General features: G+C 40.6%; 1 protein-coding gene across 7 annotated transcripts in view; it reads left to right on the top strand.

Moving 5' to 3' along the window:
- Positions 1-17,374, top strand: part of KIF13A (kinesin family member 13A) — a 120,443-nt gene extending 103,069 nt beyond the window's left edge. For 4 of the 7 annotated variants that reach the window (XM_055705426.1, XM_055705425.1, XM_055705424.1 and 1 more), the window contains 9 exons: positions 926-1,018; positions 1,858-2,010; positions 2,425-2,502; positions 3,037-3,084; positions 3,528-3,639; positions 4,597-4,748; positions 5,268-5,372; positions 12,753-13,848; positions 14,736-17,374. In XM_055705426.1, the coding sequence (XP_055561401.1) occupies positions 926-1,018; positions 1,858-2,010; positions 2,425-2,502; positions 3,037-3,084; positions 3,528-3,639; positions 4,597-4,748; positions 5,268-5,372; positions 12,753-13,848; positions 14,736-15,022 (2,124 nt within the window). In that variant the 3' untranslated portion in view covers positions 15,023-17,374. Of the gene's footprint in view, positions 1-925; positions 1,019-1,857; positions 2,011-2,424; positions 2,503-3,036; positions 3,085-3,527; positions 3,640-4,596; positions 4,749-5,267; positions 5,373-12,752; positions 13,849-14,735 lie in introns of those variants that run through there. The other 3 variants (XM_055705427.1, XM_055705428.1, XM_055705430.1) reach the window with 2 other exon arrangements.
- Positions 17,375-18,148: the final 774 nt, after the last annotated feature.

Raw genomic sequence — 18,148 nt, 5'->3', positions numbered from 1 at the left:
TGAAAGCATCTTTGGAGCCTTCAAATGTTCGTGTAAACACAACAGATCTTTTTTTTCTTTTTTCTTCCTCTTTGCGACTTTCTCTGTCAATTATAGACTAGGTTTGTTTCCCAGCACTACCCAAATGTGGCCATGCTACCCCCTTTAACATGGTGATTTTGGGTAGGGTGTTTCCTTTGGCCACGAGTGGTTGCTGTTCCCCTTGCTTTGCTGCTTCATCAGTTTAGACAATGAGCTGCTCTCTGAAATGATGTTCCTTTCTGTTTCCCAGATGAGACCTAGAACATATTTCAGAATTGCTTCAGTTTTTTGCATTGCAAATAGGGGGAGGAGCACAAACCAGCTGTTGTACTACTAAGCAACTTGCTAAGCAGCTGAATTCCATGCCTTTTTGTGTTTGGCATAGTGTCCTTTGCTAGTTTAGTGTATCTAAAATCCCTTATTAGGTGAAAGTTAAGTTAGCGATGTAAAGGCTAACTAACCTGACACTGAAGCATGTTAAGCTTGTAATTACAGCAGTGAAAACTCTGGTTACTGTTTCAGTTGTGGCTAGAAAGCAGAGTTATGCTTTGCTATTGCAAAAGGAATTTTCTACCTGTTTAACAGGTGGCTGACAAAATGAGAAAAGATGGTGTCTGTACATCAGAGACATACAGCTGCAGTCTCGCTGTTACACGAGGAGAGAGCATCAGCGCAAAACAGGAAAAAACTGTTACTGATTGAACTTAGTAGCATTGTATACTGAGCATAGGGATGTAAAGAGTACTTTATTGTTAATGCTAAAAAGGAACTTGCTAAATTATGGTCCTGAAAAATGTGCTTTTGTGGTAAAATACATTTTTGCATTGTGGTCTTTTATTTCTTGTCATGATGTCATAAATAATCATTAGCAAAACAATAATTGAAAATTACATTTTTTTCCTAGAGTTTTACCCAGAGCCTGAAAAGGAGAATATCTTTGAAAAATATATATTATGCCTGTGGAGTGACATATGAAATAGTATCCAATATACCGAAGGTAAGGTGTACTGTATTTCTCTGGCAAATTCACCAAAACAAACATAATGACTTACCGCAGTGGGTGATACCGATGGGGAAGTAAATGTCCTGCTTTGCTGGTATGAGGCGGCTTGCCAAAGTGTATATACCGAAGTTCAGTGAGGAGATAATGTTTATCTTTAAACAGTGGAAACCTGTGGGGTTTTTATTTTCTCTTCTACTGTGTTTAACTGAGTTCTTGTAGTAGAGCTATTGTTGAAATCACATTAGTGTCTGCAAGAAGATTGTAGACGGTACTTGGAAATGTTCAGGCCAGTGAAAACAGAATAGCTGGGAAAATGAGTTCGCAGGAGTATAAATTGATCTTTATAGAAAAAGCTTGCACAAATTGTAAATGTACAATAAAATTTATTTTAAAGGTACACAAACTGGACAAATGAAAACATACTCTTGTCACCATATAGCTGTCACTTTTGTGCAGCAGTACTTAAATTTTAAACTCCAGATAAATCGCATGGCATATCTAAGATTTGGGAAGGAAGTTGCATTTACTTGCTTAGGGAGTTGTCATTAATTAATCCTTAATGTCTGTGATTTCAGGTTATATAAGCATTGTTTCTAGAAGTACGTTGACTACAGCAAATGTGCAAAACTTCTGAACATGACCTCTTCCTAGTTCAGCATCATTTACATCTATATTGAGAAGTTCTGGATCATTGATTTAGGATTACTGATAAAGTTAAGGATTATAGATCCAAATTAATTTCTGGATTGAGAAGGTCTAAAGAAGTGAATCAATACATCAAAAACAATAGGCTTTAATTTTTAAAAACTTCAATAGTCTAACTTATAATTTAGGCTACAGAAGAAATTGAGGATCGGGAGACCTTAGCACTGATGGCCGCAAGGAGTGAGAATGAGGGCACGTCTGATGGTGAAACGTACATTGAGAAATACACCCGTGGTGTGCTGCAAGTGGAGAACATTCTGGGCCTTGAACGACTAAGACAGGCAAGGAAAAGACACTTCTTGCACCTTTTGAACTGGATCATGAGATTTCAAGTAGAGATGATTGATCTTTTAAAAATACTAAGTGTTGCTTTTTTTTCAGTTTGGGTTTTGATAGAGAACTTTGGACAGATAAACGTAAGACTGAGTTACTTCAGTGAAATATAGAATTCCAGTAGTGGTGGGTGTAGTAGCTATAGCTAACAACGGTGTAGTACTAGGAACCTGAACAGACAAAGGCCAGCAAATTAATTTCAGCTACAGATTTTGGTGGTTGTACATGCAAATGAAGATTTTGTAAATGCAAGCCCTGTTTGCTGCTGTTAGCCGCACTGGGGAAAAAAGTTTCTATCCTGCATGATCATTTCTCACGAGGAGACCATGGCATTGTTTTAGCATGTTCTTTTCTTTACACAGGCAGTCACAGTCAAAGAGGCACTCTCCACCAAGGCGAGGAACATCCGCAGAAGCATCAGCACTCCAAATGTCCACAACGTAAGGACTCTTTATCCTCTGGTAAATTAGTACTAATGGGCAGGGGGTGCTGTTTGTGTGCTGATGTGATGCTTGCACAATGGGATACAGTAATGATTATTCTGAGCGAGGACTAACCAACCTGTAGGGAAGCTGTCACGAGGCACTTGAAACCCCTGCCCACAGCTGTCCATCCCAGCAGGCAACAGAGCTGGCAGGGAAGTGGGAGGGTTGGGCGAAACTCTTCTGATAAGGATATTTGTTTTGATGGTTTTGGAAGTAGTTTAGCATAATCTGCCCTGAATCAGATTACTTTCTTCAAAATCCCTTTAAATTTTTTCATAGTGTGAAAAGAGAGTTTCCATTTTGTGTGCGTTTCATGTGTTCTGCTGTCACCCGTTCATACAGCACAAACAGCTGTCCCTATAAATAACCTTATCTAAAAGATGTAATGGAGAAGTTGTTAGGACCAAATGATCACAGTGTCTCCTCAAGGCATTGCATTTTATAACTAAAAATAGACATTTTGTCATTCTGTCTGTCGGTGTTCTGTAGGTATCCTGTAGCCGACTAGATCTTTCTGCCTGTGATGAAGATGATAAGGTATGTAAACATGACAACAAATGCTGCACGTTCTCAGATTTTTTTACCCCCCCTCTTTGAAGCAAGATGTATTTGAGCATTTGAGAGAAAAAAAAGGAAAACATATTTTTAATGGTATGTATACATAATGTAACTTCAGAGTGCTGCACTAATTACCTATTATCTTTAATTAAACCTTGTTCTCTGCTCTTCATATTAGAATTGTAAAAACTGATTTAAGAGGGGGGAAGTTACAGTGAAACAATATACCTCACTGAAAAGCTAATTAGCTTATAAAGAATCCATTTATGTGAGACAGGAAAACTCTCTTAAGTCAGTAAGTTGACATTCCTTCAGGTTTCTTTTGTTTTTTTTAAAAGAAAAAAACCTGCTTTTGAGTTTACCTATTAATTTTTCCAGGTTTCTCTGTATCAGCATGCGTATTTATGTATTTTTTTTCTTAGGGTTGGTCTGAAAGTCACCTAGATATATCTGACTGTTGTTCCAGTTATCAGGATGTATCATGTTATGGTACTTTACCCAGGGAGTCACCTCGCAAGAGCAAAGATGGCAGCGGTGAGTCTTTAAAGTATATATGTAATGATAGTTTTTGTGTTTTTTTAATTACTGCATTAAACAGAGAATTAAATTATCAGTGCTCTTTTCCTACTAAATGCATTATCTAGCTGCTTGCTTTCGCAGCTGAACATAATGTGGAAGTAGGGGAGAAAGGGAGAAATGCATGAAGACATCCAGGAAAGGATGGGAAGTTGAGGGTGTCCAAAAAGCCAAGAGGAGAGCGGAAGAACAAGCTAAACATGAATCACAACAGTAGGAGGGGAAAAAATAAATTAAAAAAAAAGAGACAAAAAGGAACTGCTGTTATTTTTATGAATTTGAAAAATAAGGTGCTTTTGTTAAAGTGGGGAAGGGTCCTTTTGCAGGTTCATTATTGATTTGGATATTTGCTCTGCCATGTCAGTGTGTCGCAGGTGCCTTCTTTTTGTCAAGTCAAATGATAACACATTCTTCTTGATCAGGCAATACAGGTAGAGATACTGCTGCAATAAAGTGGGACTGAGAATTTATTCATTGCTTCCTTGCCTGTAACTTCCTTTTTGATCATCCTGGCTGTGCAGGATTAGTGGCTTGGTACCAGGGCAGAATTGCAGTGTTGTGAACCCAGGTGAGGCACAGGAAACAAAGAGCTGTCAGTTCCACTTTCAAGGACACTTCCCACTGTTTTTATGACTGAAATATAAAAGAGAAATATTGGAGCCTCAGAACAGAGGGGCAGAAACTGTTATTCTTTGCTTTCCTTCTGTTTCCGGACTTCTCAGAAGGGCGTAATCTCCTCTTGTTGAGCTCTGTGTTATCTTGTGCTTGGGCTGGTGGTTAAATACCAAAATACTGACATTTTTCTGTAGCCAGCAACTTGCCAAACGCATGGCTTAACCTTCAGTTTTTTGGAATTATGCTCTTGCAGTCAAGATATGAAGAGCTGAATTACAGTATTTTTGCCTTTTTACCTAGGTGTTGTAGCAGAGAATTCCCATGCTTTAATGGCCAGCCCTTTTAAAGCATTTTCTCCTCAGCCACCAAAGTTTTTCAAGCCCTTAATGCCAGTGAAAGAGGAACATAAAAGGAAGACCCCGCTTGAAAGCCGACCTCTGCTTAGTCAAGAGGTAATCTTTGAAAACCACCTGTTGTTTGTGTTTTTTGAAGGAGATCAAGTGATTTTGTGTACTTGACAAATTGCAGCGTGCATCTGTTGCAAGAGAGTTTTGTAATTCTCTGGTAAAATTAATTAGGCTGTTCTTTATATGTGGTGGGGTTTTGGAGTTTTGGTTTTTACCTGAAACACAAGGGTCTTGTAGGGGTTTTTTTCACTTCTTGGTAAGTATTCTCCTTTGCAAGGTACTTCTATTTTAAAATAACAGTAACCTGCATTTTTTTTCTCCAACAAGATACTGTAAAACGTAATTCTGTGAAACAGTGTTCTAGCATGGTGTTAATTCTGACTTTTATTCCTCAACATTAAACTCTGCTATATCAGTTTCTCTACCTATTAACTTGAATTTTAATGTCTGTATGGCCAGCACGGGTGTTTCGTCATGTCTTAACGCCTTTCTAACCTGCACACGTTTAGCGCTGTGGTCAGAGTCGTGGCTTGTGTGATACGTTGTGTGTCTTAACCTTTTCAGAGCATGCCTTCGTCTCGGGTGCATTGCGCTGGCTGCGTTGTGCCTGCAGGAAGCAATGCCAGCAGCATGCCCGTAGAAAGTAATAGCGTACGTGAGGAAAAGATTGTAAGTTTTGTACCGGTTTCTGTTACGAGGCCTGGTGGTGGGCTCAGGACCGTTTGGTGGTGGGCTTAAAGTGCTTATGCTGCCGCAGCAGGTGTGTCATGGTGTGTAGGTGGGTGTGGTAGCATGTGGATATAATTGATTGTAAGTAATTGTTATAATGAACAGTTGCTTGCCTGGCTTGCAAATGCGATCTGTCAGTGGAACTAACAGCTGGGTTTTTACGTTTTGGGTTTTTTTGTTTTGTTTTGGGTTGTTCGTTTTTTTTTTTAATATTCATATATGATTTGTCTTGTGGGGTGGGCGGGAGAGGGGAGGCTTTAGTTTTTACAGGGCAGAAATGTTCAGGTAAAGGGTGGTTTAATGAACCATGTTGTTGTCACTCTAATATACCTTGTATGTTACCCAGATTTTGTGACTATACCCCAGAGTAAATGGAATGATCCCATTTGGTGTAAGTAACCATGCATTTAGGTGCTGGGCACACTATAAAAAGCTTCTCATTGCCTGATGTGGAAGTAATATGACTAAAGATTGGTGCTCTTAATTAATCTGCAGCCTGTCTTCGTCATAATTCAAGTGGTGAATTGAGGTGGAGGGCTTTTATTTTAATCTTCACCTGCCAAAAATCCTTTTCTCACTGCTGCTTCAACAAAAGTTGTATCATCGTTTCTGCTGTATGATGGACTCTGGTTTTGGGCTGTGGAACATGGCTGTAAATACTTGCTTTAATCAGAGCTTTAGATTTAAAATTCAGAAACTTCAAATTATTTCCCATAAGTATTATAGGCCTCTCACCACAAAGTACTAGTGATGGATTCTTCCTATTCGACGGTTATTTTCATTCCTACCATATAGCTGAGCCATTAAAAAATCTGGTCTGGATTTTTAATGCTGTTTTGTAGGTTGTTATACCAAAGTATCCTGAGTGTTCTATTGTATATATTTGAAGCTTGGCTGCTGGTTTTGAGAAGCAGCTGTTTTATTTTCAGTCATGTTAATTTTCCATAAGGTAGCTGACATGGTGACTCACACTGAGTTACCGATACAAATAGTATGAAGGTATTTGGAAGACAGAATCTTCTAGCATGTTGAAAAACATCCCTTGGAAACTAAATCGTTACAGAATTTTCTGTAGCAACTTGAGGGCAGTTTTAATCCCTTGAGTAAATCAGGGTTCCACCCCTCGCATGCCCTGAATTAACTGAGGCATTTGCCTGTGCTGCTTTCCACAGATAAGCAGAAGCTTTCTGAGCTGGAAAAGGGCAACATCCTGCATGAGGCTTTTCCAATTAGAATGGAACTAATTTGTTGAATACCGTAAAGCTGCTGTAGCCAACAGGGCCCTGAAAAGAGCTTGTTCTTTCAGTTCTCAGCTGCTTGCTTCTACACTTTTGCACTGACGTCTCCCTTGCATCAACATAGCGTTTTGGTCAGTTGCATAGTAAGTCACATCAAGGGAACTGATCCATCCAGCTGATGGCTAGACTACCATGGAGCTGTATTTCATTTGGATTTACTGCACTGTCTGATCACCTTATGGACACTTGAGTAAGATACTGGGGTGGCAGGCAAGAACTAGCAGCCGCTAGTGGGGAGGACGTTGTGACAGCTATTTTACATAGCCTTGCTAGCTTATGGCATTGAGTTTATCAAAGAATGGCTTCTGGCTTTTTTTTATCCCTTTAGGAAGGAAGCCTTTGTAAGATGTAGGCTTCCTAGGCTGCCTCTCATTTTTCAGAGCTGGAGCAAGTCTATGTTTTAACTAGGACAGAGTATATATTTCACATATTTGGGTGAATAGTGCTCTCAGAATGAATTCAGAGATTACACTAGGGCAGCGTCACTGCTCCACGTGAAACTTAGCTGACTGTTCCTCTTTATCTGATGGAAAGTGAAGTTTACACAGTATTAATTAATATTGTAAATGATCACACCAAGGTACAGAGCCTCATACTCCTAATTAATCACTGGATGATTGGTGTTGCTTCTGGTGTGATGCTTACTTGCATCTTACAACATATAAAAAATGCTGTAGAATTAAAAGTGACTAAACATGCAGGAAGCTAGCAAGATCAACTAGACTGATGTTCTGCATCAAAGTAGGCGTAAGAATGATGTTTGGTCTTTTTCTCATTTTTCTCTGGGATCTGTTCTTTACTCTTCTTGAATATTCAAAACACATCTGTCAAAGGGGGGGGAGCAGTTAACAAAAAATACCTTTATTCAGTTGCCCTGAAACAGAGCATTCAACCTAAAATTTCAGACAGTACTTCCACATGCATTTAATACCGCAACTATTGCTGAACAGCATGACGTAAGGGCATGTTTGGTGTAATATGCAAGTACAGTGGAATTATGTTAAGGTCAGATGAAATGTTTTCATATTGAAAGTATTTGAATACTGCCTGTAATTAACACATCTAAGGGGGGTTTGGCTTAAGAGCAAATCCTCCTATGAAAACTGCTTCAATGAAAATTGAAGCACTGGTGGTACAACGACTATTAAATAAATACTACTGATTTTTAAATTAGTAAAATGGGGACTAACATCTCTGAGGTTATTTGGGAGGTATAATCTAGGAGTTTGAAAACTGAGATACTTTAACTATGCATTATCTTTATTTCAAAGCAAGTATAGAGAAGCTGCTCTGCGTTCTTGCTTACTTTGCTTCTGAAATCGCTAAATCTTGATATATGGTCTTGTCTCCTTAGTTGTTGCTGGCACATTCTTTCTGTTACCCCTTCTTAAATCTATTTTTCATTATAGTCTTTATGTTACTTCCCAGGGAAGTGGCTGCAGTTTCTTTAACAATTTTTCAAGGATTTTATCTTCATTTCTTACCAATAGCCTGAGCAGTACAAGGTGACTTCCTTCTTTCCCCCCCCCCACATCTTACATCCGCAGGAATTTGAAGAACCCTGAAATTGCTTTGTTTCTGGAATTTCCTAGTCAGGAGGCTCAAGAGAGGCTTTGAAAGGAAATATTTCTTGTCCCCACATGGGGCATCTTTTGTCTGTCACAAGGTGATGTCTCATCACCTAGTTACAGCATTCTTTACAACCCATGTTCTAGTAATAAGACTGGTTCTTTGTACCTTACCTTTTGTGGTTATGATGATAGATAAACCTGAAATGACACACAGCTGACAATGTGGTTAGTTGTTTGACTTTTCCTTATCAAGTCACCAATGTCTGTGTGTCTGCAGAGCCATTTCTCAGTTACAGTGACTCTTACCCAGCCTGAACCTGAAAAGGGGCCCTGTGTGTACTAAGAAATTTTTTTTCTTTCAGTTGAATGAGGAATCTTGCAGAGGGGAAACAAAGAACTCTGGGTGTGGTTTCAAGTGGATGTTTAGGTAGTATCAAGTAGAAATCATTAAATGCTTATCGATTTGGAGTTCATGTAGTATCTTAAACCCACTGTATTTGATAAACACCAGAGTTTGTAATATTTTAGAAGCAGCAGACTACAAGTTTCTGCATAGGGCAAAACTTACTTTTGCATGAGCAATAATGGTGAAAGGGAAGGAGTAAGCAGAATGATTAAGAAAAGGTCCCTCACAGACAAGCAACAGGTATACTCTAATATGCAAAAAAGACATTTTGTATAATGCTTCAGTGCTTGGAGAAGGGTATTCATAGTCTCAGTAAAGTGGCTATTAATGTTGTCCTTCAATTTTAAAGGGACTACCTGTAGATTTCAGAGGTAAAGAACAAGATCTTCAATAATATAAATCATTCTCAATAGTCTTACGTGACTTTTCATAATACTCCTTTTCAGAGAAATATATAATTGCAAAATAAAGCCTTCATCCAAATTTTGTTTGAGAAATAACTCTGAAGTAGAGCTGTAAAAACTAGTAAGCAAAGGATGCCAAGCCTTTACTTGAACAAATATTAATAATTGAAATCTGGTTGGATTTGTCAGATATACTTACCCAAGTAGAAGCATCTTCTTCAGATACTGATTGCTCTGCCAACGTGAATTTTAATAGTACTGGAAATCTTGATTCAGCTTAAGAGGCCGTTCTGCATGGGTAATATGACTGAATTATGTCTGCTATGAGCTTGAACGTGGTAGGAATGAAAATGAGACCTTATTATAGATAAGGGTCATAGCAAGTAGTGATCACTTCAAAAAATGGAGGATGAAAGGAGAGTGGAGTCATTTACAACATTTTTACAGTTCTTTTTACAATTCAAACAAATAAAAACTAGGAAAAAAAACCACCACCACCTCCAGGCTGGGAGAAAGAGCTTGTTACATAAGCATGGATTTTCTAATATATACCTATGAGGATGTTTTAGTTAATTGCACTGCTGAATAGGGCAGGGGAACTGGTCATAAATGACTTGGAGAAGGCCAACATACCCAGTGCCGTCTTTACTTTTAACCTTTATATGTAAAACTAGCCTTCAGGGATCCCATGCCCCTGAGACCCAAGAGAAAGTGTGGAACAAAGATGACTTGCCCTGGTAGAGTACCTCCAGGGTGGGGAGCAGTTAAGCAAACTGCATGTTTGTTTAACTAATCATACCCACAGTGCTGAGGGAGCTGGCTGCTGATACTGTTATTAGGCCACTCTCAATTGTCTTTGAATGTCATAGCAATAGGGAGAGGTACCTGAAGACTGGAAGAGAGCAAATGTATCTCTCCTGTCTTCAAGAAGGACAAAGAAGAAAGATCCAGCTAACTACAGACTGGACAGCCTCACTTCTGTCTCTGGGAAGGTGATGGAGAGTACCTTTCCAGAAAGCATTTCCAAACCCATGAAGGACAAGAAGGTGGTTGGGACTAGTCAGCATGGATTTACAAAAGGGGAGTCACACTTGACCAACCTCAGTGGCCCTCCACAGTAAGGTGACTAGCTTGGTGGATGAGGAGGGAGCAGAGGATGTTGTTTACCTTCACTTTAGTAAAGCGTTTGACACTGTCTCCTATAACAACATCATGGATGGGCCGACAAAGTACAGGTTAGACAGGTGGAGAGTGGATTAACAGCTGGCTGAACACCTGGGCCCAGAGGCTGTGTTCTGAGGTGCAAAGTCCTGTTGGAGGCTGGTGACACAACGGTCTACACCAGGGCTCGGTACCAGGGCCAGTACTGTTCCAGCACCTTCATTAGTGACCTGGGTGATTGGACAGAGCCTCCCCCCAGCAAGTTTACAGATGAAACCAGAAGGTTGTGCTACTATTCAGAGGGACCTCAACAAGCTGGAGAACTGGGCAGAGAGGAAGCTCATGAAGTTCAACAAGGGGAAATGCAGTGTCTTGCGTCTGGGGAGAAATAACGCCAGGTACCAGTACACGTTGGGGGCTGTCCAGCTGGAGAGCAGCTGTGCCTAGAAGTGTCTTGGGGTCCTCATGGGCAGCAAGCTGGCCGTGAGCCAGCAGTGCACCCTTGCAGCAGAGAAGGCCAACAGTATACTGGACATCGCCAGCAGGTTGAAGGAGGTGATCCTTGCTCTCTACTCGGCACTAGTGAGGCTGTGTCTGGAGTATTGTGTCCATTTCTGGGCTCCTTGGTACAAGAAAGATAGGAATTACTGAAGTGAGTCCAGTGCAGGGCCACAAAGATGATTAATAGCTTGAAGCATCTGATGTATGAGGAGAGCTGGGACTGTTCAGCCTGGAGGAGACCAAGCTCGGGGGGACATCTTATCAGTGCATAAAACCACCCAACAGAACACAAGGCAGACTCTTCTCAGTAGTGCCCAGCGGCAGGATGTGGGGTGATGGACACAAATTAAAACATGGGGCGATGGACACAAATTAAAACACATGAGATTCCATCTGAACACAACATATGTTTTTTTACTGTGAGGATGGTCAAATGCTGGAATGGGTTGTGCAGAGAGGTTATAGAACCTCCATCCTTGGAGATCTCAAAACTCACCTGACTGGACACAGTCCTGGACAATGTGCTCTGGCTGACCCTGCTTGAGCAAGGGGGGTGGACTAAATGATCTCCAGAGGTGCCTTCCAACCTCAACAATTCTGTGATTATTCTGACACGTGCAAACTGAACAAACCTGTTTGCTGTCTGTGTATTTGAAGCTTTGTTGTACGAAGTTATTTGAGCAGTCTTGGCTATTATGACGTATAGGAAACATTTTCAAGAGGTTGTTTATCTTAAACTTGGTGTATTCTCATTCGTTGGTCACCTGCTTAGGTGTTGTGCTTTTCCTTTACCATTGGTGATTCATGGCAGGTGTCTGAAAGCATTGAACTATTTCAGATATCACACAGGATCTGCCTTGATCAGTAGCTGAAATACATGATGCAGATAAAGGAATTGAGAAATAATAGGTGCCCGAGTTCCTCTAAACTTAAGTACTGCAGCAGTTTCCATTTTTCTGAAAATACTATTCTTTCCCATAGGAATTTGCTGTGAACTAACCATTTTTAATATGTATGTGTTTTTAATACAGGTTTGTGTATCTATATACGTATGTTTATATATGCATATATATAAATACATGCATATATTTATATGAAAAATCAAGTACTTCAAAAAGCATGCATGTGGAGTCCTGCCTGCAGTATTTTCTGTGCTGGGGGGAGCAGCCTAACCATGTTGCTGGGGTTTTTCTCGGCTGCGTCTTGACAGACTGAAGTCCTCAGGTGGACTCCGAAAGCCACGTTTGTGGGCTGGTCACAGTGCATCACGCTCGTTAGCAAAGGGAAATTCAGGGATGTACCTCCAAATTCCGCCAGGTTGATTAATGATGCTTATTTCCCTGCATACAAATGCTTCCTTGAAAATTCACTGTAGTACATGATCCTTTTGCCTTTATTTTCAAACATCCTGAACATGTTCAGGTGTGATAGTCAGGGGTAAGCAGAAATATTTAGCTTCGCTGGTATCAGATTAACAGAAAATCCTGTTGTGCAGGATAGTTTTCAATAATTGGGATTGCAGTGGACACCCTGTAAGGCTGCTTCCATTCATATGTTTATCTTGTTAGGTGGTCAATTAGCTCTATAGAATACCTTTAATTGGTTTAATTAGTCTAAACCAGGGTGGGGTTGAGGGGGGGAGTTTATAGTACATGGCTTTAAAAATCTTGAGTATGATGAAAATATGCCAACATACAACTTCTTCATGTTGTGAGCTTTCCTTATACCAAACTCTATTGCTTTATATTTTACTGAAATACTTAGAATTTATCTTTATTTTCTAAAAATTGAATAGCTCAGTGTAGGCAGGATATGTTCCCAGCAGCTCTTTTTATAAGTGTCTTCCATTCAGTTGAAGAATATTAAAGGTATATAATTCTTCACATTCAGAAAGGGAAAAAATCAAGGAAGGTTAGTTTATTTTTAAAACTTTACTGTCATAGGTTCCTAATCCCATGCCACTCTCCCTTCTTTTGCAGGACTCAGAGGAGGAAGACAGTGAGTTGGAGGCCATTAATAAGAAGCTGATAAGTCCACAAAGTTTTCAAAATTTCCGGCCTTACATACCGGAGGAGTTTGCTGACTTCAGTGTTTACAATGCTAGCCTGGAGAACAGGGAGTGGTTTTCTTCTAAATCAGACTTCATGAGTTCACGTGTTCTTGAGAAAGAGGTATCCCGCAGCCCCACCACTAGCAGTATTACTAGTGGCTACTTTTCCCACAGTGCCTCTAATGCTACTCTGTCTGACATGCTTGTTCCCTGTAGTGATAGCACAGACCAGCTAGCCAGTCACACGAAGGAGCTGGACTCTAATGATCCCTCAGGATCATCTCTTGCACATGATTTAAGATCTTCTTCGAACAAGGAATGTCGAGAGTCAGAAAAGGAGTTAGCGAGAGAAAAGTTATCTGTGTTACCACTGAAAGAAAACAGTGCCTTAACGGAACAAGTACCACTGTCCCTCGATGCCACTGACAGAGACTCTCAGCAGTTACCCACCGCTGGATCGTTTTCAGCTTTAAGTTCCTCAGACAGCAAAAATACCTGTCGTATAATTGAGTTTTCAGCACGTGAAGCAACAGTTGAGCACACAACGGACATTCTGGAGGATCACTCCTTTACAGAGTTCATGGGCGTTGAAGATGGAAAAGACTTTGACCATTCGACAGCTCCGCAGTCGTGTTCCCTCGTCTCCTCTAACGGAGTGAGCGCCTTGGAGTTACCCCAAGGCACTGACAAGGAGCAGAGCGCACACGTGGGCCAGCTGAGCTCTGCCGCAGCAGTCGGTGACCGGCTTGCAGGTGCTGTGGAAAGCCCTTTTTGTTCTGCACTGGTAAAAGGCCACGAGGCTTATCCTGATACTTCCATAGACGATTTCATTGGGAAGGACCACTTGGATGGTTCCGATTGTGAAGAAGGTGCTTCTGCAGATCAAGCCCACGTCTTGCCTAGCTGGATGGCCGTGGGTGAACAAGTCTGTGTTGGAAGTAATAAGATGGGCACGGTGAGATACGTTGGAACGGTGGATTTTTCAGCTGGCATCTGGGTTGGAGTGGAACTCAATGTTCAGCTGGGTAAGACTAAATATACTCTGGGTTATCTATGCAGCTAGTGTGATCTATTTTTAAAGTTGCACTACAATCATAATGCTGTTCAGTCCTGGAAAGTGCCTCAAATTTCACGGCAGCTTGGTACCTGCTACGCCCAGTTCTAGGCTTCCTGTTTATAGGGATGCTTTGATTAATTTTTAACTGTCTTAAAGCCCTGTTCTTCTGGCTGTATGCAGAGTAATACTTTGGCATGTTGTGGTAGTTCTTTTTGTACCCATCTGTTTTCATAGATCAGAAAAACAAGCAAAGCCCAAAATTGGCAGATTTCTTTTTTTTTTAAATCAGTGTGCATGTTCGTGGGCAGTACTAATAGTGGGCATCGCTTGTCAAATTGGTTTGGTGTCTGTAGCTTTCAGAGGTTTTAGTTTTGATTTTTTTTTTTCCACTGGGGAAAGCTTAATTACAAAACACAGGTTTTCTGTAACTTCAATTTGGAGGGGTCAGAAAAAATCAGCTCCTCCAGAGATGCTTCCAATCTTCTAAAAAATGTTTTTAGTAGTTTCATAGATAGTAACACTGGTACTAGAGATCTGCTGGGAGCTGAGGTTTAGGCTTTGTAAGCAATTGGTTCTGAGGATAGTTTATTTTGTGAAATGAACAAATGTTTGACTTTTTAAACTGCTAGTTGACAAAACAATAGTTCAGGAAGTCATCTTTTTGGTCACAATTGGAGCCCTCCTTTCGAGGTTTTGCTCTCCCTAGCACCTGGTGTGTGCACCTGGCTCTGTCACTCAGCACTGACAATCTTGATTATTTGAGAGATAAACAAAGGTATTCACACTGCAACACTACAATTGTATGTGCTAATGAAAGTACCAACAATTAATTCTGTGTGTTTATTTTCATTGAAGGGAAGCATGATGGAGTTGTAAGAGGCAGAGAGTACTTCCACTGCAAACCACGACACGGCGTCTTTGTTCGTCCTGGGCGCCTCAGCAAAGCACCAGCTCCTGCAAGGAAGTGGAGTAGCACTTCACGGTCTCAGGCATCTTCCACTTCGGAGAAACGGAGAAGTTCTGTGCTTCAAGGCTCATCATCCGCTCCTAAAACAGGAGGAGAAGTCCTCTGCCATTCAGGAGATGCAGCAGCTTCTGCTTTTTCCAGGAAACAGGAGAACAGGAAATCTTGGATTAACTAAACTGCAGTATTTTTGCACTTACTACACGCATCCCTGTGTAGAAAACTTTATGGATTTTTGAAGCTATTGTACATTTTAATCTGTCCATATGGAATGTGTATTCTCTAGAGTCCTTGACTTCATTCTCTAATTTTTTTATAAATAATATATATATTATATATATATGAATGTGTATCTATAGTTTGTCTGCCAGTGGGCAGATGTGGCTGCACACTAAAATACAGTTAAAGCTGATCTGTAGATAACTGAGGTACTGGACTATTTGTTACGCAACAACTTGGGAGATATATTTTAAACAACAAAAAATATTTTATTGTGGAAAAACCAGGATGTAAATCCATATTTGGGGGGGGGGGGGGGAGAGAAACAACAACTATGGTTTGCTGTTCTTAATTACCAAAGAACTTGTTTTAGACTGACACATTTGCTGTTTATATCTTTCTATTGTAAATGTTTTAACTGATAACTTGGTGCCACATTTCTTTTAGTCACTGGGCACCATGCAGCCTTATGTTCCGTGTTTAAGCACACTGAAATATCCAACTGCTTCGTATTTCTTGTCTTCCTAGAGGCCTGCCACTGTGCTGACTTGGCATTGGATGGAAATGACTAACAATGCCTGAAGCTGTATGTCTGGCATTTCACGTGTTAACATAAGCCAGCCGGGCAGCTTGACTGCAGAAAACAGTATTACTGCAAGGGTGTGAGAGGACAACATTTTGGGGTTTGGGGTTTTGTGGTTTGTTTTTTTTTTTTTTGGGGGGGGGGGGGGGGAGGTGGGGAATGGGGAAACAAAGAAGCAGTAAATGGATCATGATTGCAGACTTTGCACTTGTTACTTGCTGGTTATTATTGAGATGAAATAGAACCTGCTAAAGTAATTTTAATCTGTAAAGTTTTATTTTAATAATGGGAATGATGGAGGGATTTGTGTCTGGTGCTCATGAATTCCTAAGAAGGTTGTTCCACATGTAGATACTGTAGATGCCTGTACAAGCGTTCTGGATATTTTGTAAAGTAACATGGTAAAAATGAGTGAAGTGAATGGCCTGCTGTATCTGTTCTTCTTTGTTTCTTAGCAAGTGAATGATTGAGATACCTGGGACCTTACTGAAAAGCTGCTGTTCTTTCTTTGATTGTTGTGTACAGTAAGTGGACTCTTGTATTTTACTATTTACTGTAAAGAACTGTAATTTATATACTGCCATACTGTATTTAATTGGTACAGACCTATTGTGTGTTAGAATACAGACTGTTTACTTGGGATTTAAAAACAAAACGACGTTTTGCTTGTATTTGGTACAATCAGGTTTCACGGTCAAATAGTAAGCTGTGTCTAGGTGACGGTGCTCAGATGCAAAGTACTTTGTAAAAACGCTGAAGGACAATACGACTCAAGTGGAAGACTGGATGGTACTTAACCTGTTTTAACACTGACTGATTCAGGAAGCGTAAGAGGAGAACAGCAGCCCCTGTGGATACGTGTTCCTCACAGCTGCTTTCCCTGTCCCGCCTAGGAGAGGGAGCGGAGCTTGGAGGGGGAACTCCTGCCAGGGAATGACATTATGTGGGTCAAGGGGAGACAGGACAAGTTCCTGGAAGACGGACAAGGCATACCCATTGCTAAATATGTAAATGCCTCAGCCGCGTACAACACGGCAGCTGGAAGGGTAACGTGCTGTGGGAGTAGTGAAAGGAAGGGGCATGAGGTCAATGTACTTGCCCTTGACGTAGGTTTTGGCTCTTCTGAGGCAGGATTTGTATGTGTTAATTGATTTTGGTGGAATGAATGTCTTTGCAGAATGTTTCATGCTTCTGGATCTTCATAATGCACCCAATGCATTAATGGTACTGCTGCTGGAGGAAATTGCTGTAATAGAAGAAAACATTTTATGTAGAAGTTTTTTATCAGGCAGAGATGATCATGGAACACAGCCAGCTGTGCACCCAGCACCACTGTCTTGAAGTTAATCTTAGATGTCACTTTCATATTTTTTATACAGCTTTTAAGAAAACTCATGCTCACATATTTGCATAAACATATTTGTCCAAGGCCATGACAAACAATTTGGAAAGAAAATGTGGCCATTTTCTGATGGCAAAGAATCGGTATTTAGACCAGGTTAGCATCAGTTGAGCTAGGCTTTTCATGGTTTTAGACCTTTGAGAATACAGAATGCATGATTGATTGACTGCTTCAGAAACACTGGGATAGTTGTGCTTCTTGGGGTGTACAATCAGTACACACCAAAGAAACCAAAACAAGCCAACCTAGTTTTGTGCTGTACCTGCTTTGCATAAGCTGTGCTATCATGACTTCTGTTACTATTAAAGGAGATGTACTTTAGCAAACCTTGCCTGTTAACATGCCCTGCCCTGAATTTATTTGAAGTTGGAAGGAGCATATCTAATGAGGTAATGTGAAAATGCAATCATTTTACTTTTTGTGCTCCTCAAAATTCTGGCACATAAACAGAAGCACTTTCTGTTTGCTAGCAATGTCAGACTAGTCATTTGCCATCTTGAACTTTGTTAATCGGTGGAAAAACCCCATGGTTATAGTCCAACTGCACATTGCTTTTAATTGTTTGGGAGTTTGTTTAATATTAATCTTAACCAGAGTCTAAAATACACTGTCTAATAAGCAGGATGTACAATCCATACTAAGACCTTGAATTAAAAAACCAACAAATCAACCCCAGTCATAACACTGAGTAACGCAGGGCAGAGCCAATCTCTTGATTGTCTGACCTGCCAAAACAATCCTGTCATCTCCCTGCAGCCCAGACAGAATTACCTGATTTTCACTATCAGGATTGTTACAGTGTTAAGTAAGATGATACTGGCCATCCATCTTGTTTTCTGAATTTATTATGTGGGGTTTTTTTCAAGCATATATGCCTTTATGGAGATTCAGCCAGAGCTGGTACAGTCCAACAAGCAGAAGCAGAGCGTTTAATCAGTCCTGCTGGATGTTCCCCCACAAAAGGCTTGCTTTGTGCTTGCAGCAGCAGGGTTTTCCCTGCTGTTATGGTCTAAGTGATAAATGCCATGAAGCAGTGAGGTGCCAGGGGAGCTGGCTGGGAGCCCCCGTGGGTGTTCTGTCCCCCAGCCCCGGAGTCACTG

The sequence above is a fragment of the Falco cherrug genome, chromosome 3 (assembly GCF_023634085.1).
Source record: "Falco cherrug isolate bFalChe1 chromosome 3, bFalChe1.pri, whole genome shotgun sequence".
NCBI lineage: Eukaryota > Metazoa > Chordata > Aves > Falconiformes > Falconidae > Falco > Falco cherrug.
This window is presented reverse-complemented; position numbering and strand designations above follow the sequence as displayed.